This window comes from Peromyscus maniculatus, chromosome 14 (assembly GCF_049852395.1).
Source record: "Peromyscus maniculatus bairdii isolate BWxNUB_F1_BW_parent chromosome 14, HU_Pman_BW_mat_3.1, whole genome shotgun sequence".
NCBI lineage: Eukaryota > Metazoa > Chordata > Mammalia > Rodentia > Cricetidae > Peromyscus > Peromyscus maniculatus.
The window spans coordinates 55,719,526-55,733,514 of NC_134865.1; the positions used below are offsets into that span (position 1 = coordinate 55,719,526).

At 47.6% G+C, this 13,989-nt stretch overlaps 1 protein-coding gene across 5 annotated transcripts in view; it reads right to left on the reverse strand.

The window, feature by feature from the left end:
• Positions 1-13,989, reverse strand: part of Dpf3 (double PHD fingers 3) — a 292,453-nt gene that overhangs the window by 134,491 nt on the left and 143,973 nt on the right. For all 5 annotated transcript variants that reach the window (XM_015991899.3, XM_042260868.2, XM_076551003.1 and 2 more), the window contains exon 3: positions 4,145-4,252. In XM_015991899.3, coding sequence (XP_015847385.1) covers positions 4,145-4,252 — 108 coding nt within the window. The remainder of the gene's footprint in view (positions 1-4,144; positions 4,253-13,989) is intronic.

Below are 13,989 nucleotides of genomic sequence, written 5' to 3' on the forward strand. Positions count from 1 at the left end.
GCTAAGACTTCCCTCCTCTGTCACAGGTGAAGAGGACCATATCTCTCTGTCTCCCTCTGTTTCCTTCACTGCCACAATCACACACACACACACATACACACACACACACACATACACACATACACACACACACACATATACAGAGACATGCAAACACACATACACACATACACACACACTTATACACACACATATATATACACACATATAGAGAGAGAGACACTTATACACATATGTACACTCACACACTTATACACATCTCTCTCTCTCTCTCTCTCACACACACACACACACACACACACACACACACACACACACACACACACCTACCTGACCTAAGAGGAATTATATAGTAAGTTCTCCAGAGACTCCATGAGTGGTTTTCCTCTGAGTCACACTCAATGGTATCGATCAAAACTCTGAGCTCTCTTGGAGCCCAAATGGAATAAAACTAAGAACTGGCCATTTAAAAAAAAATTGTCCAAATCAACCTGTTTAGAGAGAACATACCCCAGAAAAGAAAAGAGGTTCCCTAGGAGGAAACTGCATCTTATAAATGACGAAAGCAGAGACTGCATCTCTCATGAGGGCACTGGAGAGGGGCTGCGTTTTTCATCCTTTTGTGGGAATCCAGCCAGTGACAGTGTCACCTTGCACATTGCCTGAAGGTGCCTGTGTGCTCGCTGGGGCCCTTGTTGAAGGGATGTTCCTGAAACTTTGACTCTTTTGAAAAACCCAAGTGTTAGAATGGGAAGTTGGCTCAGTCAGTAAAGTGGGTGCATGCAAGCTTGAGGACCTGAGTTCAATCCCCAGAATCGACTTTAAAATAGCTAAGCTCTACAAGCTAGGCAAGATTGCGTGTCCCTATAACCCCAGCACTGGGGAGGCAGAGCGAGAATTCTTGGGGCTCACTGGGCAGCCCAACTAGCCGAATCGGCAAGCTTCAGGCCAATGAGAGACCCTGTCTTATAAAACAAGGTGGATGGTTCCTGAGGAATGGCACTCAAGACTGACCTCTGGCTTTGGTATACATGAATGCCGACATGTACACTCACATGTATGCTCATACAAACACACACACATAAATTCAAATGCCAGCCTGAGTCATCTCCGGGAAGATCATGGCATGCTGCTTTGATGGCATTTCATCCTGGCCATTTCCAGGTGCTAGGTTAAGGCATTGATCCCAGGGCCAAGGCCACTCCTGGGCATCTTTTCTCACCACTTGCAAGGCATTCTGAGCACCGTGCTAGACCTGGCAATACCGACTCAGAAAAGGATGGGAAGTAACCAGCACTTGGCCAAAGGCTTGGGGTTTGGGGTGTCTTGTTTCACGGGCTCACACAGAGCGGGAACACATGTCTCTGAGAAGCGTGTATGGTCTTAAAGTTCCTGATTCTCAAGCCGGGCTGTTTACTGTCTCTCAGCACCTGAGCCCTGGCTGGAAGAACAGGCCTCCCAAGACAGCGCAGTTTTACCCACAGGGGCTAAGGACACCCCTAAGGGCCCACACTCACAGAGCCGTGGCTCCTCTCTCCAGAGCAGGTCCTGCTCTAAAACACTAAGCACCTTTGATTTGGGCCTTCCTCTCTGAAGTTGGTACGGCCACTTCCACCTCACACTTTGAAGCAGAGACTCTGGGAGTCTTTTCCATGGGTCTCCCAAAGAACCATCGTGTGCTGGAGGAAACTGCTACCAGAAACCGCCAACCCTGCCGCCTTCTCCCTCGGCCGTCATGGCAGCCCAAGTGGAGGAGGCCAGTCTCCAGCACCTATAAACACAGCTCCTCCCACCCAACCACAGACAGGAAGCAGATGCTGGGAGGCCAGGAGGCCCAACATAAACATCTACAGATAGATCAAAACCCCTCAGAAATCCCTTTTTGCCTCAGTCCCACGAGCAGCGGTCCATGACTTCTCAGGAACATGATCCCCACAGTAAACACTCTTGGTTCTGTCCACACGACTGCTCTCATCTATGAACTAAGCTTAGAACACTGTTCCCCCACCATCCCTCCCGGTATGAGGTGTCTGCTGACCAGGAAAGCTTTGGAAAGGGCTTTGCCAAGCACTATGCTAATCAGAAGCCACTGCTGAGGAAGGTGGTGACTCAGGCCCCTGGGTGACAAGAATTTGTGGAGCAGACAAAAACCCAGCCAGCTGTTCAGTCCTCCCTAGGGCTTCTCTGCCACAGCTGGAGAAGGGGACTGTCCTGCTGGGTGCCGAGTCTGGGACCTCCCCATGAGGAGAAGAGCATGTTGCACACAGCACAAGACATACAGCCCTCACTTTGGGCATCCAGATTTACTGTTCTGTGCATCAGTTTTCCATTTTTGGCTTAGGCTAGTCAGGTTTGAGCTTCCAACACTTCTGACTGAAGGAATTGTATCTCTCTATTTCTCTCTCTCTCTCTCTCTCTCTCTCTCTCTCTCTCTCTCTCTGTATTTGAATATTAATTTTATAATCATAAAGTAAACATCTAAAGAGAACTCTCTGAGGCAGCAGAAAAGCCCCTGAACAGGAACTCAAGCCATTTGAATTCCCTGCTGGGCCCATAGGAATTCCTGTGTGACTTCGAACAAGTTTCTTAACCTGGCTGGACCACTATAAAGAAACGGGTTAATGATACCTTTTATGTATTTGAGCTAGATGTATTTGATCTTACAGCATCCTTTGCCAAGTATTCTTTTTTTTTTCTTTCATTTCTTTCTTCTCTGACAGAGTCTCACTGGAACTTGCTATATTGATCAGGCTAGCTTCAAACTCACAGAGATCCCCCTGCCTCTGCCTCCAGAGTGCTGGGATTAAAGGCATAGCCACCACGCCCAGTGCATTCTTTCATTTTTGTTGTTGGTTTGGGGGGGGGTTGTTTATTTGTTTGTTTTGTTTAGACAGGGTCCCATGTAGCGCAGGTTGACCTAGAACTCACAACGTAACTCAGGCTGGCCTCAAACTCATGTTGATTCCAGATGCCACCACTGCCGCTGCTGGCGTTGCTTGGGGTCACACTTTCTGTGTGTCCCTAGAACCACACTGACCGACCCGGCTCCGTTAGCTGTGTGTGTCTATTAGGTACTTGAGGTGTGGCTCCATCAAAACGGGAGGTGGGCAAGTGCCGAACACACACTGCAGCTCAAAAGGAAACATGAGCATAGAACAAAAATGCCCAAAAAACCGCCATCATCCCTAGACTGATGCATGCTGGGAGGACAGTACTTGTGCTGACCTCACGGTCGTGATCGCACTGAGGAAAGTGGCCAACAGGCCAGTCACTGGTTTGTCGTTTTCTTCTGTCATCTTGACCCGTTCACTGGGTGGACTCCAATCAGGAGCAGCCGGCCCAGCACTGAAGGGTTCCACTGGACCCGAGGACCCCACACACTGAGCAGAGGTCTGGGGTGAGATGACTTTTGCCTTGACTCTGTCACATTGCAACCCAGACAGGGATGTGAAGACAGCCACGTGTCTGAAGATTCCAGGTGAGTCAAGGCAAAGAAGCCTGCACCCCAGGGGTGACCTTGACAACCTGACTCTCTCACCCCCCAAAGCAAGTTCGAGTTTTAACAAGCTATCCTTTTCATTCCAGAAAGTCACACAGGTGTGTGTGGGGTGGTCCCCAGGACACCCTGGCCTCTTTGGGAAAATATACCTGGATCGGGGTGTCTTCGTTGAGGCTACAAGAAAGAGAGAGGGATCTGAACCAAGATATTGTTGTTCCTTGGGCTCTGGTAAGGGAGGGAAACTGAGGCCTAGCCCCTACCACTGCTTGGCTTCTCAAAGGAGGCAAGAGGGAAGAAAAGAGATGGCACAAAACCCCCAAACCCAGAGAAGTTGGGAAGACAACAGACTATACTTAAACACAGAGTGAGCCTATGCACATCTCTGGGTGCCACATGGGCGCCATTCTTCTGCCAGAAACAACTCCTGTTGGGGATTTCTGTTTATTACTTTGTTTCACTTTTTCTTGCAGTCTAGGGGTTGAACTCTAGGCCTTGAGCAAACTAGGTAAGGTCTCTACCACTGAGTGGCAGCCTCGGGCCAAGAAACCGCCAAGTGGACACCAGAGCAGTGAGTCTTGCCATGGGCAGCTCAGGCCTCCTCAGCTCTCCTGCCCCTGGCCCAGCTGAGCTCCACAGGGCACTTACCAGGTTTTATTTCCAGGAGTCGAAGCTTTGGGTCCTCTGGTGGATGCAATCGTCGCTTCTTGCGCCAGCAGCGGGCAGGATACGTATACAGCTGGCCCGGAGCAAGGCCTGTGGACAGACACAAGGTAAAGATAAAAGGCTTTAGACCAGAAAGGACATCACAGACTACCCTGCCTAACCTGCCATTCACAGCGAGAGACAACTGGAGCCCAGAGAGGTAAGGCAACTTGTTAGCGTCATCCAGCTGGTCCACAGTTGAGTTAAGGTATAATCTAAGGCATTTCCCAGACCTCTATCTAGTCCATCAGAATGCTCAGCAGGCCCATCACCAGGCAGAGCCACCACCTTTAGCAGAAAGGTATTATCTGCCCTGCAGAGACTTGTAAGCCACCAGGTGTGCAAGGCAGTGGCCCCGCAGTGACTGTCCCTCTGCCCGGGGCCAAGTTAAACAAGCTCCCTTCAGAGAGGAACAGCAGAAGCCAGTGAGAGCCTTGACTAGGAAGTGTTTCAAAGACATGGTGTCACAAGATCTGCTTGCAGCCTCCTCCCACCCACCACCATCAGCTTTGGGCCGTTTGCAGAGGCCGGAAGACATGGGCAACTCGTGGAGGTATGGCCTGCCCTGGACACCCACTGGTATAGCATGTGTTCCTAGACTTCCTGGCCCACCTGCCAAGCCCCATACACAGAAATGGGAAGAGTCCATAGGATGGGCAAGGATACACTGTCTCCCCAAAGCTGTTCCTATCTGCATTTGGCTTCTAACACCACCAGCTTCGTTCCTATGCCAAGCACCCTGCATACACATATGCACATATAACACGCACATGCACACTCACATGCACACACAGAGTTATGGGGATGGGAAGATGACTCAATTGCTACACTAGCGTGAGGACCTGAGTTCAATTCCCAGCACTAGAGGGCACATGTCTATAATCCCAAGTGCTGGAAAGAAGAGATGGAGACAGAGGGGTCCCAGGGCCTTGCTGGCCAGTCAGTAGAGCTGAAACAGCAAGCTCTGGGTTCACTGAGTGACCCTGCCTCAAAGAACAAGGTGAAGAGCGATGAGAAAGATACCCAAAGTCAATCTCTGACTTCCACATGCATGAGTAAGCACACATGTACACACACACCACCACCACCACCACCAAAAAGAGTTAAGAGGGGAAAAGGTTTCCATTGATTGGCAACCATACCAGCATTAAAGGACCAAAATGCCCACATAACTTTGTATGCTAAGTATCATTTTAATGATACAGTTCTTCCCATGTTTCTCAGAATGGTGAATACATTGGAGGTTTGTATCTCCACCCCATTGATTCTCAGGAAATATTAAGGTTGGAGTCAGAAGGTTTAAGGATCAGCCTGCACCAGATGGATAAAAGGCTAAATGAGTCATATAAGTCATCTTGAGCTCCCTGGACATGGAGACAGGGGCAGCTGTGACCTCCCTCTGAGAGAAAACATTCCTCACGATGGCTCCATGTTTCTGGTGTGACTCACTTAAGGAAGATGTTATCTCTGGCCCTGTCATTCCTGGATAGATGCATCTGCTCTGGCCCCACCCAGACAGTCAAGCTGCTTCTGGGGAAGGTCCCCCAGGATCTTAGCAAGGACCCAAGGATTGGCCCACTCCTCCACATCACAGAACAAGTCCTGGAAATCACCACTCATCTGGGGCTAGGGACTCTAATCAGCTGAAATGGCAAATACCTGGAAGAACTCAGAAATTCCAGAGCCCGAAATCTACACCAGACCTCTGATCTGAAGGGTGGTAAGCCTTTAAGAGAATTCAACAACTGTTTTTAAGGAACTTTATAGCTTGTTTTAATGCCTACTGAGAACATCTGGAGGCCTGAACATCATCTACTAGCTGCTTGCCTGTGTTCTCTGTTATACCAAGACTGGTTTAATGGCCTTTCCTGTAGGATCCTAAATTCCTTGTATTCCCCCAAGGTAATATAATTAATTGCCTGCATACTAGTGTCTCCCCTACTGGTGTTGGAAGAGCTGGGATGGCAGGAATCATCCCATCTCTAGTGTCCCCTATATTTAGCACACCATACTTGGCAGGCACATCTAGGAATCATCATATAAACTCAACCAGAACTAAACAAGATTCAGAAATACAAGAAAAAAAATAATAACCATTGGCTCCGATAGTCCTGGCTCCAGGGTACTCATTCACCAAGACACAAACCATTCAAGAGGGGCTGGGGATATGGCTCAGCAGTAAAGACCTTACCTACCACGTACACCCTGGGTTCAGTTCCCAGAACAACAAAAGAAAATGTCTTGTTTGACAAGCCATGCAAGGGGGGGGGGGCGGCCTTAGTTCTGAGCCCACCCATATCTGTGTGGCCATCTCTGTGCCGTGGGTTTTCTTCTTGCCCCATCCCCTTTGATCCCTGGTATTTCCAACCTGGACCAAGGCTGCTAAATGATAAGCTAGTCCTGACTAGCACTCTCAAAGGGTCTAAGGGGCCCAAATTAAAAAATGTTCACATATGTCTGGGTACTATACGCTCTCTACATTGTAATCACTGCCCTGTGGGTTAGTGTTCCTGACGCCTCCCTACTGGTGGCTTACATCCACTCTCCTGAAGAGCTAAGGCTAGCAACAGTGTGAATGTGGCAGAGGGGCTGATTTTACTTCCTAGCTTGGGGAAGCCCTGTGGTGCAGAAGAATCTCATAAGCATGAGCATTAGGAAACAGCACAGCCTCGGCAGAGCCGGCCTGTAAGTTCAGATCATCTGAACAGCCTACCTCAGGGGAGTATGGTGGGACTTAACTGGTGTTCAAGAGGAATCTCTCTGCAACCATGAAGACTAGACAGAGGTCAGCCGCTGATCACCACAAGCTGGCTGATACAGATGAGTCTCAGACCCCTGTGCCCATGTGACAACCCGGCCCTTGCCACTGCTGGCTCTTCAGCCACCAGGATGGACACCTGCGTCTCTTTCCATTTTGCTTTGAATCCACCTTGTCTCAACAAGTAAATGGGCCCCGAAGCACTCCCCTGGGGCTCCTTGCCTCCTTTCCTCACCCTGCTTGACAAGCTGACAGACACCAGGGCCCCTTCTGAGCCCACACATTCCACCCCACAGTTGCACTTACGGAGGGAAGAGCAGAGCCCCGCGAGACTGATGTTGTTTATGTCATTAGATCAGGGGGCCCATAACTCAAAGGCCTGTGGGGGGAAAGAGGGGGTGGGGTTGGGGGGGCGGGGAGGAGGAAGGAAAGGAGGGAGCCACAACCACTGTCGGGGAAGTTAGCCTTGAGGACTGAGCCTAGGGTTGGGCTGGGTACGGAGGAGGAGGAGGAAGAGGCAGGGGACAAGAAGGGACCAATCCTCCCCAGCAAGCAAGACCACAGCTACCCCTCCAGTCACAGACCCCCTGTGCCAACTGCAGCTCTGTCACCTGGAGCTGCAGCTCCGAGTTCCCACACTCTGCCCGTGTGAAAGTTCAGGCGCGACAGGCACACTCGGGCAGAAACTTGCACACTCGGGCAGAAATTTGCGCACTTGCTGGGAGAACTGGATCCAGAGAAAACTCTGTTATGATGAGCCTGTGGCTTAAACGGCCAGCAGGCTGCAGACAAATACCTGGCTATGCACGTGGTTCAAGTTTGGGTCTGAGTATCTCTGACAAGGCCTGAGGTAGGAAGAACTGGGGAGGGGACGATGACGACAACAACGACGAGGACATGACATAGAAAGAGCACAGGACAGCACGCCAAGTTGGGGCAGGACCAAGCCCCTCCCCCCTGCATCAAGGCTGAGTAAGGCATCCCGCCATAGGGAATGGGCTCTAAAAAGCCAATTCATGTACCCAGGGTAGGTCCCTGTCCCATTGTCAGGGGCTCCACAAGTAGATCAAGCCATACGACTGTCACCCACATTCAGAGGGCCTAGTTCAGCCCCAGAAAGGCTCCCCAGCTGTCAGTCCAGAGTCCATGAGCTCTTTTGTTATGCCAGCCTGTGTTGACTACCCAAGGGAGGCCTTATCCCCTATAAGGAGTGAATGGGGGGGGGAGGAATGGGGGAAAGGTTGCGGGGGGGGGGGGGGGGGAACAGTGGTTGATATGTAAAATGAAAAAAAAATGAATTAAAAAAAAAGCACAGGAAAATAATTAAGTGGAGCAGAAAAGGACTAAGTAATTCCCTCTTGCTCCAGCCAGATTCAAAGGGTGGAAGTTCAAGTCCCCTGATGGGAAGGTTCTTTCCACAGCATCCCAAAGGTGGACCCAACCTTCCCTGTGATGGAAAGAAAACTCATACATTCACAGGGCAGTGTGCCAGCCGACATCTGTGCTACCCTGCCTTTCTTCCTAATCTGTCTGTCCTAGTCTGTCCACCTTCTCTCCCAACAGTCACCAGAAATCACCTCCATCCCCCATCCCCACTCATGCTGAAGGAACCAGAGAGAAATGGGAACACAAGAAGGAGGTAGGTCTACTTGGAGCCAGAGGACAGGATCAGAGACCACAGATGAAGAACCCAAACACTGCTGGCCATCTGTCACCTGTCTGCAGCCCCACCCAGACAAATGAGAAGGCACACATGAGACTCTTCTTAGGGCCATCAGTCCATTTAAAGAGCTCCTCCACATCTCACTCCCATCGGATGTCACCAAAATGGGTCGTTAATGGCCTTCACGTTTACAGACAGGTAGTGCCATGCATTGGGAATTCCTCACCAAGACTGGGCGTTGAGTAGTTCTTGAATCATTAAGTCTGAACTAGAATATCAGAGACATGCCAAGGCAGTTGTAACTGGGGAAATGCCTGCATAAGAAACTTTGCACAGAGAACTCTTGCTCACATCACAGGGGCTCTGTCCGGGGCGCCGGTTGAAAAACCTCCATATGAACCATCCTGACAGGGATGGAGAGATGAGCACAAGGCCCCGGGTAGAGCATGAAGAGTGGAAGCATGCTTCCTAAGCACATCAGGGGTGTGACCCTGGAGCTCTGCCCACCCACCCTCTCAGCTTAGCTAAAAATCTGCCTTTTTTTTCAAGGTCTTGAGGCATTCCTGACCCACCCCTAAATGACAAGAGTCTGGGCACTGGCACTGCACTCCAGGATTTAGTCCACATCACTGGGGACATCCCTCCTGCTTGCCCTCCCTAAGAGTCTATCCTGGTGTCCCTTGTGTCAAGACTGCCCTGCCTTTGTCAACATAGAAATGTGGCCTGCCTCTTCTGGCCCAAGGGTTCCCAAGCTTCACCCCCCCACACACACACACACACTCTTAAAGCAGGCACAGCAATGGATGCTGACATTTACCACCCTTTCCTCTTGGGGCAGAAACTCCATGAGGCGTTTAAAGGCTGAATCACGAGGCTAAGGGTGACTTTGAAACCAGCTCAAAATCATACACATCCTAATGGAGCCTAGCTCATAGCAGATGCAATAAGGCTATCCTCGCCACCCTACCCAAATCTCAAGGGGTCTCCCATTGTTCACAGGATTAAAGCTAAGAGTTCTGCTCTCTGGGAAAACAGCTCCCCACACCAAGACCACAAGGAAAAGAGCCCCAGTCCCTCTTCCCAGGGCCACCAAGCTACTTCCTGTCACATCACATCATCAACATCACCAACTCTAGTCATTCAGAGAGAACATGCCTCCCGGTAACATAAAAGCATTGTAACAAGGCACAAGAAATATATGAAGAAGCAGAAAATCTCCAGGACCCACTACGTACATTCGTCAAAAGAACTTGTTTTAAGAGTATTAAGATTATGCCAAGAGTAGAAGCCAGTGCATACTTATAACCTCAACACTCAGGAGGCAGGATATCTGTGAGTCCAAAACCAGGCCAGCCTAGACTACATAGTGAGTTTCAGGCCAGCCAAGACTATATAGTGAGATCCCATCTTATTTTTAAAAAAAAGAAGGAAGGAAGGAGAAAAGAAAAGAAAAATTACAATGTAACCTTAAAAACACAGATCTGACCACTATCTGGTATAAGAATCACCTCAACCATGTTCCTGACAAGGGTGCCTCGAACCCCAGCCTTTGTACCAATATCTCTAGTTCTCACTCTGGCATGAATCTGTCTCCTACACTGTTGAAATATTCTGTTCTTAGAAGTGTATCTACCACTCTGCTCCACTGCAAAGGACACAGGGTGACATCATAAAGAAGTTAGGATCACTAGCAAAATTCTGCAAGTATTCCCCCTTTGACCTATCAACCCCATTCCCAGGAATCCCTAAATGTAAAAATGTATATTCACTGTAGCAGAGCAAATAAATGTCCTTCTACAGGGGCCCCTGCTTAAATAAACAACAAAATGCACATGCAGTGGGCATGTTAAGATGTGTGGTGGCCCTGCTATACCCCCAGCTCAGGGAGGGAGGGACTGGATGATGAGGCATTCAAGGCCAGCCTCAACTACAGAATAAATGAAACCCCTATCTTGAAAGCAGAGTAGAGGGACACTAGGGATATGGTTCAGTTGGTAGAGTACTTGCCTGGTATACCTGAAACTCGTCCTTGGGAAGTAGAGGCAAGAGGATCTGAATGTAAGATTATCCTCGGCCACACAATGAGTTCAAGGCCAGCCTGTGTTACATGAGACTGTCAAGCCAGGTGGCAGTGGCACACATCTTTAATCCCAACACTTGGGAGGCAGAGGCAAGTAGATCTCTGAGTTTGAGGACAGCCTTGTCTACAGAGAGAGTTCTAGGACAGCCAAGGCTACACAGAGAAACCCTGTCTGGGGGGGGCAGTGGGGGAGGGGGCGGCGGGGGGAGAGAAGGGTAGGAGGGAAGAAAAGAGAGAGAAAGGGAGAGAGAGAGAGTTGATGCTACCAAAAGCTATTTTTTGAGGAAATTTAAATAAAAAGCCTCTAGTCAGAAGTTAAAAAGGAAAATAAAATTACAATATAAGAATGAAAGGCTACACTACTATAAATTCTACATATACTAAAAACCAATAAAACAATATTCTGAGCAACCTTTTCTATTCATTTGTTTCCAGACAGTGTACGTGTGCATGCAAGAGTGTGTGTACACACGTGTGCCATGGAACATGTGTGCAGGGCAGAGGACAACTTGCAGGAGTTAGTTCTCCCCTTCCACCATGTGGATTTCAGGGAAAGTTGGGTTGTTTGGCTCAGCAACACATGTCATAATTTGCTGAGACATCTTACAGGGTCCTATGAGCAATGATGTATAACTAGTTTAAACAGCTTATTCAAATAGACAAACTACCAAAGCTTACCCAAGATGAAGCTGACAACCTGAATAGCCCTATGTCTGCTTATGAGATTAAATCTATAGTTAAACATTTCTAAGAAATCACCAAGTCCAAATGGGTTCACTGGTGAATGCTACAAAACATTAAAGGAAAACAATACCAATTCTATAGATAAAGTCCTCCAAAAAATCGGAGGAAAAACACCCTTCCCAACTCACTACATGAAGCATCCTTTAATACGCAAACCAGATACAGCATTACAAAACAGCCATCGACCAATATCTCACCAAATATAGACAGAAAATGTAAATAAAACCTTGGTGACATGTGGCTAGTAATACAGAAACGGGAAATACATCATGACAGAGCAATGCTTATCCCAGGAGTACAGTATTAGTGGAATGTTCAAAACCAATCAACATAACTCACCATATTAACAAACCACACATACACACACACACACACACACACACACACACACACACACACACCAATAACCCTCAATAGACATAAAAAAAAGAAAACACACAAAATCCATTCACATTAAAAAAAAAACTCTCAGGGGCTGCAGGGATTGCGCCTCAATCTGACAAAAAAGTTTCTGTGAAAACGTCTACAATCTCTGATAGTAAATTTAAACATTAATAAGTGGGAAGATATGCTTGGAAGACTGCAGTCCACTTCCCCAGATGTCGCTACAGATTCACAGAAACTAAAGACAGTAAAATCCATACAGGGATACAAAAAACCTAGGGTAGTAAGAATAACTTTGAAAAATATGTCATCTGACTTTTTTGTTTTGTTTTGTTTTTCAAGACGAGGTTTCTCTGTGTAGGTTTTGGAGCCTATCCTGGAACTCGCTCTGTAGACCAGGCTGGCTACAAACTCACAGAGATCTGATTGCTTCTGCCTCTGGAGTGCTGAGATTAAAGGCGTGTGCCACTACCGCCCGGCTCTGATTCTTTTTTTTTTTTTTTTTTTTTGGTTTTTGGAGACAGGGTTTCTCTGCATAGCTTTGCGCCTTTCCTGGAGCTCACTTGGTAGCCCAGGCTGGCCTCGAACTCACAGAGATTCGCCTGGCTCTGCCTCCCGAGTGCTGGGATTAAAGGCGTACGCCACCACCGCCCGGCTCTGATTCTTTTTTAAGACAAAAATCTTACTATGTAGCCCAGGCTGGCCTGGACCTTGATATTCAGACTTTGATATCAAACTCATAGTGATTCACCTGCCTCCACCTCTAAGTACTGGAATTATAAAGTATGCACCACCACAGCCAGCTTAACATCACCTGATTTCAAGGTGTATTATGAAACTACAATAATCCAGACCTTGTGATAAAAGTCAAAACAGACACAGAGCAATGGAGCAGAACCAAGAGTCCAGAGGGAGACCCACAGATGTGTGACCATCTAATCTTTAATAAAAACACAAAGAAAATTCAAGAAAGGCTAATCTTTTCAACAAATACTGCAGAAAACATCTGCAGAAATAAACTAGTTCATACTTTGCACTACATACAACTTATAGAACCAAAATAAAATCTAAAATTATAAATTCTAGGAAAAGCACATGCCTTCTATTAGGCAGTAGATCTATTGCCAAAAGTACAATTCATGAAAGAACAAACTGATGAATTGAATTTCACAAAAATTCAACTCTTCTGCTTGTTAAAAGAGACTGTTAAGGCAGCAAAAATATAAATCAGAGATTGAGAGAAAATATTTGCAGTGTGTGTGAGAGAGAGACAGAGACAAAGATAAAGGTGCCTAGACTATGTAAGTACCCAAATCCAACAATCTTTAAATGTTGAATACCTTTACAATGAGCAGGTGGGTAGACTGACTGTGTGATACTGAGATATATTAAATAAGACATACACTATCTTTAGTCCTCCTTTTCTGGATTCCCTAAGTATCTTTTTGTACACTAATAAGATCACCACTGATTGGAGGTTTCTGTCTAGCCTCAGATTGGGAATGTTGCCAGGGATACCAAACATACAATTATCAGGCTGGAGCTTCCCGTCTCCTCCAGACCTTCAGCCTCTAACTTCTGCCATTCAACCTCTGATCTCCTAAGGCACTGGGAGTTGAGCTGATCGCTAATGATTGATGTCACAGTCAGCCATGCCCACTAATGAAGGGCCACAGACACCCACAGGGAGGAAGTTCAGAGCACTCTGGCTGGTTGAGTACACAGAGGTACTAGGAGAGTCACAACTGGAGATGGCCAAGTCCCTCCTCACCCCTTGCCCTGGTACCTCTTTCACATAGCTCGTTTTTTAACAACTGTTTTCCTTTTTTTTTTTTTACTTACTTCTTGAGGATCTTATACAGTATGTTTTTATGATATTCTTTCCCTCCCCCCAACTCTTCCCAGATCTTCCTCCAACTTCTCTAGCCACTGAACTTCATGTTCTCTCTCTCTCTCTCTCTCTCTCTCTCTCTCTCTCTCTCTCTCTCTCTCTCTCTCAAAAAGAAAGAAAAGAAAAAGAAAGGAAAATAAATAAACCACTAAAATACATGGAGTATGATTTGTGTTGGCCATCTTCTGAGTATGGGACCTGCCCTGGAGTATGGCTGATATACCCAGTGTCACTCCACTGAAGAAAACTGCTTTTCTTTCTCCCAGCA